Genomic DNA, 17,165 nt, shown 5'->3' on the forward strand with positions numbered 1-17,165 from the left:
GTAAGTTAAATAGTAACTAGTGTTGCGGGTGTGAGGAGCGCGAGAGTGTGATTGTGCAATCCTGCTATAGTTGTGGGCTATATATCTGCTACATACACTTAAATTAATGCAGATGTGGGACTGCCAAGCCAATCTTGCTACTGAGGCTTAGTCAAAGAGTGGAACGTCATAAATGTCAAAGCCAACATATTACATTAAATCGGTGGGGGAGCTATCCACCTTTTATTGAAGTAAACTCATTTCATCTCCTTTGTGTTGCTTTCCTACATTTGTTTGGTGAGAACATTTTCTAACATTTTCTGCTCACTTGATAGACACAGTCTTTCAAAAAGGCTCCTGTCTGATGGAGCCGAGTAAGTTGTATTTCAGGGTAGACATGTCCCATCTGCCCGCTTTTTGTCCCAACGCGTATGGGCCCATGTACATATTCCTTGATCCGCCTAATCCGTGAACAGACATAGGTCTTGGTAGCGTGCGGCCTACATCTAAAGCCTCATCCAACTATTTCCCTTTCTGAAGGTTGTATCCTCCAGCGGTGGCTTCATGGCAGAGGACTATGGAGTTCACCATCAGCTGCCGTAAAACATCAAGGCAAGGAGATAAGGTATTTTAACTTCCAGTTCGCTTTCAACTACTTGAGAGATTCGAGCGGCATCGTAGACAACTGGAGCTCCACTCTCATTGTCTATCACGTGCCTCTCAGAACCCCTCCGTGGAATATATCCCTGTAGGTGAGAGCTGCTAATCTGAAATTCCTATGTATAAGAGTAAAAGGGAAGGAGTGGAGTGGTGTGTTCATGCAGACCACGAGAAAGGTGGTTAACACAGTGATACATTTCCCTCCAACGTGAGCCTGCTTTTGATTTGTTCAGGTTTGTAACTTCCACACATACAGAAAAGCTAATCTAAAACAAAACTCTGCAACAAATAATAACATTAAAATAACTGTAATCTAATAATGCACTTAATTACATATCAGTCAAACAAATCATGTAATGCACGAAATGCAGCCCAGCTGACACACGTGCATTCAGGCATGTAACAGAAGGGAACTCAGCTCATGTGATACATGGGAAATCATGTGGCACTGGGGAAAACAAACCACGTGGGCCAAAGGAAGTTAAACCATATAACACACAGGAACTAAACTATGTGACAAGCATTAACAGAAACCATTTGGTACACAGGAACACAAACCTTGTGATACGGAGGAACACAAACCCGGAGGTGCGCGGGACCTCAAACTGTCTGACGAGCTGAAACTCAAATCAAATGGCATACTGTAATGCAACAATGTGATACCCTGCAACACACACCTATTTACACAGTGCAATACACACAAGAAACCAGACCATGTAACACATGGAAAAACGACCATTTGGCGCACAGTAACACAAGCTATGTGACACCCTGCATGCACTGTTATGTTATCTCCTCCTTAAGAAGCGTGGAGGCCACACCTGGTTGCAGGGCATTACCATGAGTAGTGTGTGGCGGGAATCAGCCAAACACTATCCTTGACTTCAGGAGGAAGGAAGCCGCCTGGAACATCCCACCCAAGTTTGTCTTCAGCTTGGAAAAACATTGGAAAACGTGTTATTGTTGCCCTGCACTAGGCGTGACTCATGTGCACACCACATTCATCGCCCCGCTGCCTAAGTAACGTGGGGTATGCCGTGGAACAATAAGCAGCTAGAGCGCAAAGCAAATCAGCAAACGCAGGTGGTGGAGTGAGATGTGGCCTTCTTCATTCCGCCCTTATGTTTGGGCCCTTCCCCCTCACTCCCTGCAACTCCAAGCCATGGCCTTTATTCACGCTTCCAAGCGCAAACCTGCAACCGAACACATTGCAATGTTCTGATGTGGTACATGGCCCGCGGAGATAGGATATGCAAAATCCTCTTTCTGCACATCCCTGTGGCTCCATGAAACCAACCACCAGGAGCCCAGATCAGATTGTGAAACGAGGGTATAGTACTCCCTACTTTTTTAAGTTGAGAGTAAAATGATTTTTGGGAGTGCAACCACGAATCCCATTCTCAATGGGTGGTATTTTCTTGGTGAGTCAAGATAAATTTAACATTAAAACAGATATCTTTTTGTAATCCATACTTCTTTGCACCCAGTAATTCCTGCGATTTCAAAGATACACCTTTACCTTACAGGTCCTCTTTAGTTCAGGCAGTAAGAGTCTAAAACCCTGATTCATGGAACCGTGCAAAGCCTATTTTTGCAGTGCAAAGTCAGTACAAAGTCATTTCTGCTGTACAAAATGACGTTGCACCGATTTTGCACTGCCAAAATACACTTTGCACAGTTCCAGGAATCAGGGTTTAAGTGTCCCTTCATGTGGCACTGCTCTGCTGGCATCGCTGATGGGCATGTATTTGTGGAGCTGTGTGGGTGATAGGTGGGTGATAGCTAGAGGCAGGATCCAAGGTATCCTTTGTTTTCTGTATATTGCTTGGAGTAGTTTTTTTTATTTTATTTTGTGGAAGAATTTGCCCTTTTTCTTAAGGAGTAAAGGTGGCTTTTATTCTGCTTATATGTGGGTCAGCCTAAAACTATTCATTTTTTGAGGGTATGTTCAAGAGTCAATAACATGCTCCTTTGCCATCTATTTTTCTACTGAATGTATTAGTCACATCTTCAGGAACTAGTAACTTTGCCTGCTGCAGTGCCGATCATGGTGCAGTGCAAGGATACCTGCTGCTTTACTGGACAAAGCCATCCTACAGCACATTGTCCATACATTTGATGCCAGCTTGGAAAGACTGAAGTTATTTGTAACTTTTGAAGTTTTGCCAGCATTGTCTGCCTGACTTTGTATGGACGTTTGGGAGCCCTGGACATAGCGTGATTTTAGAATCCCGCCATCTTGCTCTGAACATTCGATGGTGGCCACAGAACCTGCTTTTGCTCACCCTATATTTCACCATTCTCACTCGATTGACCTTTTGGTCCTACCATTCTAGCTCATTTTCCCAATGCAAATAAATACACACATTACATTTCTCTACCTCTCTGTTTCCACTATTGCTCGCCCTAATGCTTGTCGCTCTTTTTTTTTTGCTTTCCGTTTTGACCTCTCGCCAACATTCCAAGACACGTTACATTCAGAAGAAGGGGTTTGCGTTTCTTCGGTCCTTCTGTTATCCACAGTAATCTTTCGAATTCCCACTTATACGCCCTCACCCGGGGCCAGTGGGATGCCCTGCCATTTGTCCAGGTACCCATTCAACCTTGTCTGTACTGACCTGATCATTCGTTTCACGCTCCTGGCCTTATAGGGTAGCATTGACTTTGGAGAGACCAGGAGAGGTCCACGACCAAGCTATGAAGCATGGTGCATTTCTCCCTGCAGCATCTCCACTTTGAGGCCTCATTGCATGGTATGCTCAGAGGACAACATGGCCCCCTCCCGCTTTCCACTGGGCAGCGCTATGCAACTTAGGATCTAGGCCAGTTTCTGTTCCTTCCACCTCAGAACTACATGAGAGGAGGATGGCGCAATTGAATCCCCACCTTTCACGAGGCGTAGTGTGACCAGATTTAAAAAGTAAAAAAAACCAGGACAGGGCAACTGACATAAAAGTAGGACTAACTATTGAAAGTGGCCGTCAAGGTACTACACTTCAATAGCGGTTGGAGGAGAAAGGGGTTTAAGTGTTACTGTTCAAATAAACATATTTTATAATTAATGTATCACTAATTTATCACAAACTGACACTATCTTAAGTTGTAAAATGCAGCATTTCTTCTGTGCAAGATTCCTGCCTGTCAGCTATGAGGACCTACTACCAAAAACCGGGACCACTGCAGTTTCCAATGGGAACATAATCTTGACAAAGGGAGACACAGTACCAAATGCCAGGACAGTCCCGGGAAAACCGGGATCTGGTCACCCTAGCGAGGGGGACATGACCACGGAATCCACCTGAGAGCTGCATAACCCCCAGAGTGTTCTTGCCCTGCACTGATTCCCAATGTTGACTCCATTTAAAAAGGTCTGTTTATGCATCTGCCCATTTCTTCTCATTTTTAAACATGCATGCTACTCAAAGATGGTTGACACGACCCTTCTTTATCCCAATTATATCTACGATATAAATGGATCCAGTTTTCCTTCTGTACCCTTCACCCTTCCCTCGGAACCCGGAAGCCCTGGCACAGCCACGCGTGCCAACAAGGCATGCACCAATACCGGCATAGCATCCTGTTAGTAGGTTGCTGAGATCACAAATATATTGCAAATGTACTCTGGTGAATCTTTGCCAGGTCATGTTCACTAGGCATTTTGATTACAGTTTTATTTGCGCAGAGCTAGGAGAGTGAACGGAGGCCAATGGAATCAGGAAATACACGGGGCTGAGAGAGGCCCAGCTGCACAGAGCATTCCAAGGCGCTTCCGCTTTCATGAAAATGACATAAAGAAAAGAAGGGGGGAACTGAGGAAGGGCTTGTTGTTGTGTGCCGGCCCTGCAGGCGGGCGGCCTCGTCTGTGAGCCATGCACCTGCAGGGAAAAATGCAAAGCATGTGACCCACCCGAGTCCTTCCTCTGCAAAGTGCTGACGGCTACGCTCAGCCCCTCATGGAATCTGCCAAAGTGGGGTGATAAAAGCTAGCAGCATGGGGTGGACTCGCATAACAAGGGCTAGTCTCAGACACACGCAACAAGGCCTGGTCCCGGCCTTCCTCTTCGGTTACTTGCTCGCTTTGCACTCATTTAAAATGGCGGACGATGACAGCAGCAGCCATCCACTCACTATTAAAATAATTGTATACAGGGTTCCTTCGCCCCTGTATTCGCTTCTATTGGGGACGGAGAGAAATGATTTCCCCTGAGGCAGCAACCTTCCCCTCATTACTGTTGGTGAGTTAAAGGTGAGGGCCGTGGAGTACTGTTAAACAACATGAGTATGGATCCCTGCAAAAGGTGTGAGGGGCTCTTGGGGTTCCCTCTCCCCACAGAGACACACACACACATAGGCGTTAGGCCTAGGTTTGGGCCCCGGAATAGCACCCTCACCTAGGAAGGGCTACATAGCATCCCATACCAGTGCACTTTCCTGTTTGAGGCTCCCTCCCCGCTTAGCTGTTCCTGGTTGGGTGACAGTACCTGATATATCCAACTGAGGGCAGGCCAGAGAGAAGCTAAAGAAACATGCACATCAGTGGCAATTAGTACAAATGATGGTGAATAATGAAAAAAACAGGACCTATCTGAGGGGGTGTAATTAAACCGGTGAACTATGTCATAAGCATATGCCTACGGGGTGCCAACGGTGTTCTAATGGTTCAGGCTACACAATGCAGACTGTGGGGGGGACACCAAGCCGTTACTGAAAGCATGAAACCAGCACACATGCACATGTGCGGCAGAAAATGAGAGGTGTCAGGAGATCCACCTGGCCTGTGTGCGCTCTTTAACGCGTGCCTTCCTTACACCGTTCCTTTCACAGAGTAGTCATGAGCTGAACCAAAGAAACCTTGAAACCACTCTCCAATGCTCACGTGACCATCTTATTGCGCTTTTATCTTCACTGCACTAGCTCCTGTGACCAAATATTAGCGGGACTATATTAATCATGTGGACTATAGCACATCAGTTCACGGCCTGTCGAAGGATGTAGGCCACCCCAGACCCCTCTGGCTTACAGTGGCTCAAAATGGCTATTTCCCTTCTCCTGGAAGAGGCCTTGATAGCTGCCTAGAATTGTCTTACTTGGGCAACAACCTTGCAATTATTCTTCCTTGCAACTTGCCTGCACTTTGTACTCAGGCCCAGGACATGCAGTCTCATTGTATTGCATGTGCACAGACACTAGAGGCACCGATGTGTCCAAGGGGCACTTAAAGTGGCCATTACCATGATGCCAAAGCCCACATGTGATGGTTGCCTTGGTGGTCATTTGTGATCCTTGCGTAAAGCGCGGCAGGAAATGAAGCACAGCAGAGCAATCCCCCCCAGTGACATATGTCCAGTACTATGATCTGCAATTCAATCAGGTTTTGTTTAGTCAGTTCAAGCAGCTTGTGGGCCATGGAACTGTTCTCAGCCAGACAAGATGGCAGCCAATTCGTCTGCTTACGTTACAACTGAATTCCTGGCCAGACACTATGTATTCAACATAAACCCTCTCCATGCACCGTTACCTGTACTTCTTTTTCTAGTGTTTTTAGTCTAAAGGCACTGACTTGCTCGGTATTGCTGCTACTTTGTTGTTTTGCAGCTTGCCTCTTTTAATCTTTTGGGCTTGTTGACTCACCCCATCGTCCAATTACTTCTTTCAATGAAAGACTACTTCACTCTAATGCCCCACTCCCTCCTCTGCCCTGTTGCCAACCCAGCAGCGGAGGACGCCAGGAGGAGTCTACAAGTCATGTCTGAACTGAAACGCATGCAGTGGTGTGGAAAGGCTGGAATCTGGCCTACTCTCTGAAGTTACTATAGGACTTCATGTCTTTAAGGACACTATGCCCCATCCCTGGGCTTTCTTCTTTCCATCAATTGCTTTCTGGGAGTTGTAGTTTCATTTCACGTCAACTGAATGAAACAAACTCAAGTAAAACTAAAATAAAAGCAAGGTCAAGGCCTGGAGTAGGGTGTCCTTAGTGACAAAGAGTCATCTGGTAAACTTTCTTCACTTGATGCTTTTCATGGTGAGATACAGAGTGAACATGGCCCATTTTAGAAGACAAGTGCCTAGTCCATCTGTTTGGGAGAAGCCTGAAGTGGGTTCCTGCTCCTTTTCCATGCTAGCACCTTCTCTTCTAAATCCATAGCCAAGTATATCCCAGTTAACAAGGGATCTCATGGACACACATCCTCTACAGCACTAGGAGCCCCACTACCCACTTTTCATGCACTACACTGGAAACATATTGTTGGCCAGACTATTTCCTTGATACTGCATTACCTGGCATTATCTCACCCTGGGTCTTTCAATCTCCTGCTTCCTAAGTGTTCAAAGCAACAGCGGTAACATTAAACCTCTTTGGCCTACACTCTCTGGTAAGTCATATGGGTGGGGTGCCTCTTTCTCTTTTTCCTTAGCAGGGTCCCCCTTTGCTTTTGCTACACCAGCGTCTCGGTTGAGATACATGCTTATCTGGGTTTTGAGGCACACTGGGAGGAAGGAAACCAAAGTTAGAAACCACTGTTAAATGACAAGGAATCATTTGTTTCTTAAGGCAACTGGCATTTCGCCATCGGCTGAGGCTCAAAAGTACTCTATCATGGGAACATTAAGTTTGGCAAATTCCATTTCCTGATGCACAATTCCAAATGTTCTTCTTTCTGATTACAATAAGGAAAAAGTGAGTCTATTCTAAAAGTGAGAAACCTCAAAGCAGTGATAAGATTGTGCCGATAGTCCATGTCCCCCTCTTGACTTCAGCGCCGGTCTTGAGAGCCTTACTGATTCCGCCAGGCTACTTGGCGTGCCGCCTCCAGGAAAACGTGGCGGCTTGCAGAAGAAAAGGTTAGCCATGCCCATCTGTGTGTCCCTGGACCTGTTTAGCGCCTCCATGCCCTTGCGTATGAATTAAAGTAGGAGTCGGGCGCTGATGGCATGCAGTACTCTGACTGGGTGTCCAGGGACACCATGTTGGGATCTGTGATTGAGCGTCTGCTAGAAAAGGGATATTTAAGATTTGAACCATAGTTGAGTGTGGAGCCAGGCGCAGACACAATACTTTTAGTTGGAGACGTGACACCAAGTTGATTTCTTCCGTATAGACCCATGCTACGGTCAGGGACACCATAGGATACTCTTTGCTTCCAGGCTAGCGGAGGCTCTGGAAGCGTTTTCCGTCGCGCGGCTGACACAACATTAGCAGCAATGGATTCCTGCATGCTCAGGGAGGTAAAAGCATCATCTACTAAGCCATAGGGCGACTTTGCTGCAGCTTCCCAGGGAGTGAGTTGGCGGCCTGTGGCGTCTGCTGGCACTGCAGGCTTGCTGGAGTAGCTCGACGTGGGCTGGAACGCCAGAGGGGAGGTAGGAGAGGCCACACGCTGCAAGTCAGCCGGTGCAGATCGCCTTCCGGGGAGGGAGAGGGAGCGTCCACCATCTCTTTCCTAAAAATAAGCAAAAGGTCAATGCACTGTCATCACTCATGAGCTAAGAAGCAACATTTTACAGAGTTTAGACATGTTATAATATCTTATGATGAGCACTTGCAAGTTAAGCAATGTAGCGGTAACAAAAACTACTTTAGATGTGCGATTGGCCTTAAATGCAAGCCGGATTTCTCAGAGCCGTATCCCGTTCAGCAAGTGTTTTTCTCAAGTTTCACCTTTTGATATAAAAAGGACAGAGAAAACTCTGAGTGGGTGTTTCTTCATTTGGTCTAAGAATCTCAAGTCTGGATCAAAATTGGTGCCCTTTTTTCTATTTATTTTGCTTTCTGTTTTTAGGTTGGGACACACTGCATCAACCCACAACAGCTGCCCTATTGATTAGTTGCACAGATCACCTGGCAAAATGAATGCATCAGCAATACCTGCAAGCGGTGGCCAAAGTGCAGAATCAGCCGGAAGACAGAGTCAATACACATACATAACTGCACATTCCTAGGATATGTTTTATGAGACAATGAGGATTTCTGTTCCCTACAAAAAGCTGGATACATTTGGCTTCATATATAGGGGTAGAAGACCCTAAATTGACTTTCGATGTACGCAAGACTGTTATATGATTCAACAACACCAACATGATAAAGCATAATCTTATTTTCAAGAAACCATTATGCTCTTTAAAGATTGGACAATGGTGCAGCATCCAGAAGGCGTGGACAATGTGGCTGCCTGTAAGTAAACACAGCTGAGTGTGTTTCCTGTGAGTAGAGGATGAGCGTCCAAGAGCTGCAGATATATCTTGGGAGCTTCACTTCCTGTCAGTAAGTTTTCACTGCGCTCACAACGAGGGGGTTATGTATGTCATAATGCACGTTGTAAGGTTACCGAACTCAATGTGATTTCAAAACCTCACCAGCAGAAGAGCAAAATTAGTCTGTGTTAAAAACTGGCAGATGATCTCATCTTCTTAACTAACAAAGTTGTTAATCTATAACTATCCATTAATAAACAAGTGCCAACAACGAACCTCATAATTACACCACTGCCGCTGAGGGACCCAAAATGCATAACGTTTAGAAAAGTATGAGTTGAGTCTTTGACCAAAATGCTGAGTTACACGAAGGCCTCGACCACCCCAGTTCTGCCCTTCCCCACTCACTTTATCATAAGTGACACCCCTAGCTGTGCTATTTCCCTGAAGGAAATCGGCTCTCGTCCTCCCTTGAGTATAGACTGGTCCGATCCTGGTTGTAAAAAGCAGTTATTGCCATCCTCCTAAAAACATGAAAGGTAAAAATAAATGACCTCTCTAATTACCGCCCACATCCATTCTCACTCTGTAAGCTAAGGGTCTGGAGAGGGGTGGTTATTCAGCAGCTGCAGTAATAGAGCCACAGTCTGTCCATTGAGGAATAGCATTGAGGACTAATCAGGTTTCAAACTGGCAAGAGGCACTGAATATAAGAGAAACGCCTGTGTGACCTCTGGAGGAATGAATGGAGCATCCTCGTTCCACTCCACCTCTCTGTAGTATGTTTCCTATGGAACATGCTGTACTACTATAGCGTCTCGTGGATGACATTTTTGCTTCAGAATCCTTCACATACAATAAAGGCCGGCCCACAAGCCTGTGCTTTATCGGTTTGGTTATTCGATGTCTAGATGCTGCCCTCAGTGCCTGATACTGACCCATCTTCGATACCCTTTCAGATGCACATGTACACGGATGCCATTCATATCATGCTCAGCTTGAGAAATTCTGAGGACCCAAAACGAGACATGTCCCTCTACCTCTCCCAAAACGGATGAGACTAAGCAGTGTGTGGCGTGACAGCACGGGGGCTGAAAAGCTTATGTTTGGTAACAGGAGTCTTTGTCAATCGCTTTTCCCTGGCTGTCCTCTCTGGGCACACATCTGTGCCAGTTAGGAAAGCTTGAAACCTGGGGGTTATTTGTTACACCTCACTGGGCCTCATTACGAGTCCGGTAGTAACCGAGGCGGTAAAACCGCCTGGTTACCGCCGGACTCGTATTACCATTCCACCTCTGTGATTCCCAGAATTGCCGGGGCATTACAACCCCAGTGTCCCGGGAATTCCAGAGGCGGAATGGTGTAAATCCCCATTCCCATTAGGACTCAATGGGAATGGGGATCATGGAAACACCAACACCATCTCGTGATGGTGCCGGTGTTTCCTCGTCCACCTGCAGGTGGGTGGTGTAAAACCCGCCAGGTCAGACCTGGCGGGATTGACGCCTCTGCCTGCGGGTGTCGTGATCACCCGGTATGGAAACAACGGTGGCAGCGGGTTTACCGCCACCGTTGTTTCCATACCGGGTGTGTAATGAGGCCCACTGTCTATTATCTGGCCTGTGAATGTAATGACAAACACCATGCGCTTCCAGATCAACAAAGCCTACCAGAGTAACTCCTTTATCTCTTCGCCGGCCCAAACCTTAGTGCTGCCACGCTTGGATAGCTGCAACAACATGAATGTTGACTGTCCAACAAAAAATCTAAAACCGCAGCAGTTATTTCCAATGCGTTCTGCCCTACTGATACGAGGCCACGAAAAGCCTAACCACATTACTCCCACTATGATGACCCTTCATTAGCTCCTGATAGACCGGTGGACCGCCTTCACGAATCGCTGCTTGATACCTATAGCCAGCTTGCTTCACGCCCAATGTACTGGAGTAAATTTACCAGGGCGTTACCTTCATTATAGGAATGTGAAACCTGCATCAGGTGGGAGAATTTAGCCCCTTCCTTTATTCAAAACCACAATGGCTACACGTCTCAGGGACCAATGTGTCTGCTTTTAGTGATCAATTTGAATCCTGCCCTGAGAACATGACAGCAACATTAGACATTTTGAAAAAAAAACTGCTGGTGTCCTCTCTTTAAGCTTTCCCGTTGTACGTGTACAGAACCGGCACATTACCCTTCCACAAGGACCCCTGGGCAGGCATTGGACTATTTATGCACTTGACTGTCTCCAGAAATGATCAAATGCAAAGGGTTAACTATTTTGCCAATCCTAAAAGATTTCAATGACGGATCATGAATGCTGAATTCTGACTGGCTGAAGAAGTATCCCAACCCACTCTTAGCCCCTGATTTCTTTTACGTTTGGTCCGACCCTTCTTCTTTCTTTATCCGCCAGTGCTCTGAAGTGGCTGGCAGCTTGCTGCACTACATAAGTCAACACACTAATAAATAGAGGCGCTGCAAGTCACAGCAGAAGTCCATTACAACATGAGGTTGCAGGTTACATGCAAAGTTCACTCAACTACAAAGTGACTTACAATGCCATTTCTTTATACAGCCTTTGGTATTTAATTCCATAATGTACATGGGTGTCAATACCCTAAACCCCAAATCCTTGTTGACATTTCCTTTGCCTACCTTCTTTTCTGTAATTGTTTTGTACTATTATTTTTCCTAACATAACATTTATGACTTGTTTGGCTTCCAGGTGAAGTCTATTGAATTCTGTAGGCTGCAATGTTGCTAGAATTCTGACTTATAACACTCAAGATGTGTACTTTATTACGGGTCGTTTGGAACTTTTCTGTTCAGGACAATGTTTTTTATATATTGTTTTCATCAAATTTATTTGGAAATTTTGTATTTCTATTGCTACATCATACGCAGTACGCGCAGGAGTTGGCAGCCACTCAGCACTCAGATCACCACAAGAAATTCAGAAAAAGAAGACAGGGCAATGGGGAGGAAACACATCCATTTTTAATAAAAAAGAAAGGTATTTAATCTTTTTGTAAAGGGTAAAAGATCAAATATGTATTTAATATGTACAGGAGGATTATTTCGGGCAATTATCATCGTCAGTGTCTTAGAGTATCTCAAGGCTCTCGACGGCTTATATCGGACAGAATGTTCTTTAAGACATAACAGAGCTGAGCCATATAGGGTCTTGTGGATCAGAATCAGTAGTTTACACTCGATCCTGGAGTTGACAGGAAGCCACTGAAGGCACCGCCGCACTGAGGAAATGTGATCCCATTTAAAGCATCTGGTGACAATGTGAGACGCAGAATTTAGAAGCAACAGTAGTCACTGAATTGCTCGTTTGATGAAGCCAATATCCCTTGTTAGAGTGGAACATTTTTTTTTAGACAATAAAAGGTCTCAATTGTCTGAGGACAGGTGATCATTAGTAATAATAATGTATAATAGTAATTTGTCATATATGTAGCACTTTTATCCAAAGTGCTTTACATCGGACATATTTTCATACAGTATAACTGGTAATAATACTGATATTTAGCTGGTCATAAAAAAGGGCACACCCAGGATCAGACAGAGTGATTTTGCTTTTTCTGAAATCTTGAGGAAACAATTGGACAGAGATATTTCCGTGGGAAATTGAATTTCTTTCCATCTCATACAAGTGGGAGAATCAGGAGGAGCTTGGTTCTGCCTTGGTTTAACCCAAGCCAGTTGACAGGCTCACACTACAGTGGGTGTTACCTTTAAGTTGAAATGCTACCTGGGTGTGGTGAGAAACCTGAAGGTGTCTAGATGGCTAGTCCTTGGGGATCTGTCATCCAGGTGTCCAGGACACAGCCATCGCTATTGGATCCAGATCCTGGGGGTGGACAGTGAGGGAGGATCACCTGGATGGGGGTCCTTGGGGAGTGGGAGTGGGACACCGATGGACGAGACGTGGTATCCCCCTTCTTTTAACACCTCTTCGCCTTCCTACCGTCTAGGATATTCCAAAACACTGCTCCCCCTCTCCGACATGAACACTTTTGCACAACACAAAAGACAACGGACTAACACCAGAGCTGTTTGCTTCACATGTCCCAATACAAGGTTCAGGCAAAGTTAGGCAATTGACCAGAATCACACACACCTGATGGCCCTTTCCTTCCCCACAGGGATAAAAGGTGGGGCACAAGAGCACACGACGAGCAAGCTAAACCGCACGCCGTGAGAGCTACTCAGCACGGCATTTCAAGAGGAGGAGAAAAACAGCACAGACCAAGAGGGTGACAATGAGAGAAGTGACCTTGCCCTTTCCGACCAAGGCCCGTGAAACCTCTGCAGAAGGAATCCTAAGTCTGCGAGCAATAACCAGCGGGTGTTCCAGCAGATGTCAACGGTACACGAGACCCTCCCCCACTGATTAGCAAGCCGGGGAGAGACACTTCTCTTTGTGGTACCAACCTTGACTCCAGAGAGAAAGAAAACCAAGCGGTTCATCACAGCCGATGAGTCGAGGGGAGTGTCGATAAGAAACCGAACTGTGTTGAATGAAAAGTAGCCAACGGCTAATTTGAACTTTGAAAAGCTTAAAGATACTATTGATGAAAGAGGGGGAAAACCACCAACATAGGAGTCCGGCACCACGTGAGTGCTCACACAGGAAACTCTGGGAGATTACCTGATGGTAGCGACTACCGTAACCAGAAGGCCTTGGAAAAAGGCGAGAAGAGGTCAAAGTGGTCATACAGCGGTCTTGTAAAATCCTCTGTAACGTTGAAAGTCTTTGACCAACAGATGATTGTGAAGCAAAGGGAAGTGAATCCTGCTTGGTGAAACTAACACATGAACAGTGTCTTGCAAAGGTTGACAAGAGTGAACCTGGCAGAGGGATGCTAACAAGAAGGGGTGAAGTCTAAAATCCCATACAATATGTTGACAAGAGTGAACCCCATCGAGGGATAACCATAGTGAACTGTTTGATAAAAGTTGGCAAGATTGAACCCGGTAGAGGTATGCTAACGAAAAGGGTCGAGGTCTCACGTCTCTATGAACAGTGTATTAACAGAAGTGAACCCGACCGAGGGTTGTCCACAGTGACCTGTTTTGCAAAAGAGGGCCAGAGAGAACCCGGCAGAGGTTGACCCCTGAGGAATTGTTTAAAAAACATTAAGATTCATGAAAGCAAGAAGTATTGTAAGACCAGGGGAAGTGAATTGTCCCCCTTGTCATTTGGAGGGAGAGAGATCCAGGGGTGAAAAGACATCACCCAAAATCCATTTGGAAAGGAACTCTTTGTTTGTTTGTTGTTGAATACATCCAAAGTCTCTAAAAGCCAAGAGACTTTTCAATTGCAAAGAGACTTAACCATCAAAGAACCTGATAGCTGGTACGGAACTGTCGGCTCGTGCTGGGAAAACTCAAGTGTGTGCTGTGTTAAGGACGTCCACTTTGTCCTGTGCTCAAAATGTGGGCAAGGGAGAGCCCTGGCAATCACATTCTGACATATTGTTTGTGAACACTTCTTTATTTCTTAAAGAACATTATCCTACATTTCTTTTTGTATTTAGCATAAGGATTGGCAATGTTTTTTTTTTTTTTTAGTATATGCGTTTTAGTTTGACAAGATGCAACAAGGACTGCCCTATTTTTCATTTGATGGTCGAAGCTTGCTCCCATCTTAGATTTAGGTTAGGCATTTCTTCCACCCTGCATTTACAGTTTAATAAACACCCTTGAACTGTGATCACTTGTGTCTGTCTTTAATCTTGCCACCATGAGTCCCTTACAGTGTCATCAGCATAGTTTTGAAAATCCACTCCTCCTTCCACTAGCAGGTCTTGCAGGGGTTTCACATAGATGTTGAATAAGAGGGGAGAAATGCATGACACCTGAGACTCATGACGGGAAGGTCTCAAGATGGGGAAAGAGCGCCTTAATCTTCACCCTCATGGTCCCATTTGTTAGGAGGGGATCTATGTGACTATTGCGACCCTCACAATTGCGACGGCCGAAAATGCTGATTTTATTTTTAAACCCCTTTAAACCACATATATATGCAGGGGGAGACCCCTGCAACCTCCCATATTAATATTATATTATTTCCCCCCTACATATATGTATATGTGGTGTAAGGGGGGGTCTACAAAAAGAGAAAAAGTCAATATTTTAAGCTATTGTAATTGTGAGGGCGACATTTTTGTACAATTCCGCTAGGAAGTTTTCAAACCAGCAACAGGCCTGATCCAAGACAAGGGCAACCCCCTTCAGACACTATAATAAGACATAATGGTCCAGGGTGTCAAATGCTGTGGACAGATCAGCAACATCAACACCCCAATATCCCCATTGTCAGATATAATTTAGAAGGGTGTTTTTAATAGCTTACAGGACCATTCTGGTGCTTCTGCAAGGGAGAAAGACAGATTGTCTGTCTCCAATTATTGGGTTGGCTTTTAAATGTTCTTAAAGTTGTATTTTAGCAGCACTGGGATAAAGGAAACATTTGTTTCCTTAGTGTATCAGTGTTGTAAATGTTTTAAATGTTCTCCCTTTTCGTCCCCATTCCTCTTCGTTTTGCATTTTTTCAGCAGTTATATGTTTTCATTCATTTATTTCCTCCCCATTTTCTAACTGTTTTCCTTTTGAAAGCTACTTTTAGCTTTAATTTCTTTTCAAGTCCTCTTTCTTTTTTGAATTTACAAATCCCCTTATCCCATCTCTGCCTCAATTAGAGGATCCTGGACATTAATGCAGCCCACCATCTGCGAGCGCCAGACTCATGCAGCAAGAGATATCTGGTGCTCCCCATCAAGGCTTTTTGGGGTCATGGTGAAATTACTAGTCAGCAGAAATAAGTTATTACAGCCAACTTGCTGAAGGATCTCATGTCACATGGTGATTAAAATAAGAAAAGGTAAGGTCGTTCTTCTGCATTTTGCTGCTGTACCTAGTAAGGGAACTTTGCAAACACTGCTCTCTCCACCGACAGCGGGCTACACCTTCCCGTGCTCGCTCCCTGGCTTTCCAACCACCTCCCAGCTTTATGTATGTTCTCTGTAATCATCATTCAGAATTTAACAAGGGTGATTGGCACAGCTTCAGTGACGTGACGCATGTTGCATGACCAGAATTAAAGTTCTTCACTCCATCCTTGTTCAACAACATTCACTCTCCTCAAACCTTTTCCACATGATCATACACTGTCATTCAGCCCCCCAAAACCTTCCCCCTTTCTACATCATGCTCTCATGACATATCAGAACCTTTTTTTTTTACCAAACCTGACTCCCTTCCACAGCCAGACCTGTCTTCAAAGAGCTTAATATTAAGCTGTGATATGTAAAACTCCACCTCCCCCCACACACCTACCTGGTGGTTTTTATCTGTCATTCCCAGATGCTTACACATGCTCAGAACACTCCAACACCTCCATGAACACTCTGGCAAATGCCCCCCCCCCAACCTCCTATATTTATCGCCCACCCACGGCAGCACATGCAGTCCCACCTAACATATTCCTGGCTACAGCAACCATTTAATCTACAATTTTACCAACCACACTTTCACTTTAACCCTCACACACCTGATTTACATTCACCATGGAGATTATATCCACCTGACCACTACCTTCACTAAATGTAAAGACAGACTGGCCCCTCAATACATTTCCTTCACTCAACCCTACATCCCAAAGAGAGACATCGTTGACTTCGATATCGCAGCTAAACCTTTGCTTCCCTGCCTCCCTTGTACCTTCGACTGGTCCGATCATCATGCAATCTCTATATAACCCAAGCTCAACCTTCTCACAAATGTCTGTCCATCCTTTGCCACATCCCCACTGGACCCTTCAATATGTTCCCTACCAACTTGCTTCACTAGCTGATCAACCCACACCCTTAAGACCACAGCAGCATCCAGACATCATTCTCAATGACCTCATTATACATCACGTTGCATTGTCATGAACATCGACACACACCCGAATCCAAAGGAACCAGACCTAAACAAAAAGCGCAGAGAATCATTCAGAACTTCAACTCCAACAAGCGCAGCATTTGGAAGCTAAAAAGATCTGGTGTGCCAACAATCCCTTAAAACATCTGAACCCTCAAATCAAGTGCTCTGCATACAAACCTTTCGATCCACAAAGCAATGGGTGACTTCAACAGCAAACCAATAAATTGACCAAACCATGAAAGCCATCAGGGTATAAAACACTCGCTCCTTCGATCACCCTTCAGTCCATCTAGAAATACTCAAACATACAACATGTATTTATTGATTAAATCAAAAACATAAAACACAACATTTTATACAAATGATCTTACAATGCCAACACTTCC

General features: G+C 45.1%; 1 protein-coding gene across 2 annotated transcripts in view; it reads right to left on the reverse strand.

Annotated features, from left to right (window-relative positions):
- Positions 1–931: 931 nt before the first annotated feature.
- The window catches only part of SYNPO2 (synaptopodin 2), a 716,997-nt gene continuing 700,763 nt past the window's right edge, over positions 932–17,165 (reverse strand). For both annotated transcript variants that reach the window (XM_069630687.1, XM_069630688.1), the window contains one exon: positions 932–8,084. In XM_069630687.1, coding sequence (XP_069486788.1) covers positions 7,521–8,084 — 564 coding nt within the window. In that variant the 3' untranslated portion in view covers positions 932–7,520. The remainder of the gene's footprint in view (positions 8,085–17,165) is intronic.

Source organism: Ambystoma mexicanum, chromosome 6q (assembly GCF_040938575.1).
Source record: "Ambystoma mexicanum isolate Mex_15411 chromosome 6q, UKY_AmexF1_1, whole genome shotgun sequence".
In the NCBI taxonomy this organism is placed as follows: Eukaryota; Metazoa; Chordata; class Amphibia; order Caudata; family Ambystomatidae; genus Ambystoma; species Ambystoma mexicanum.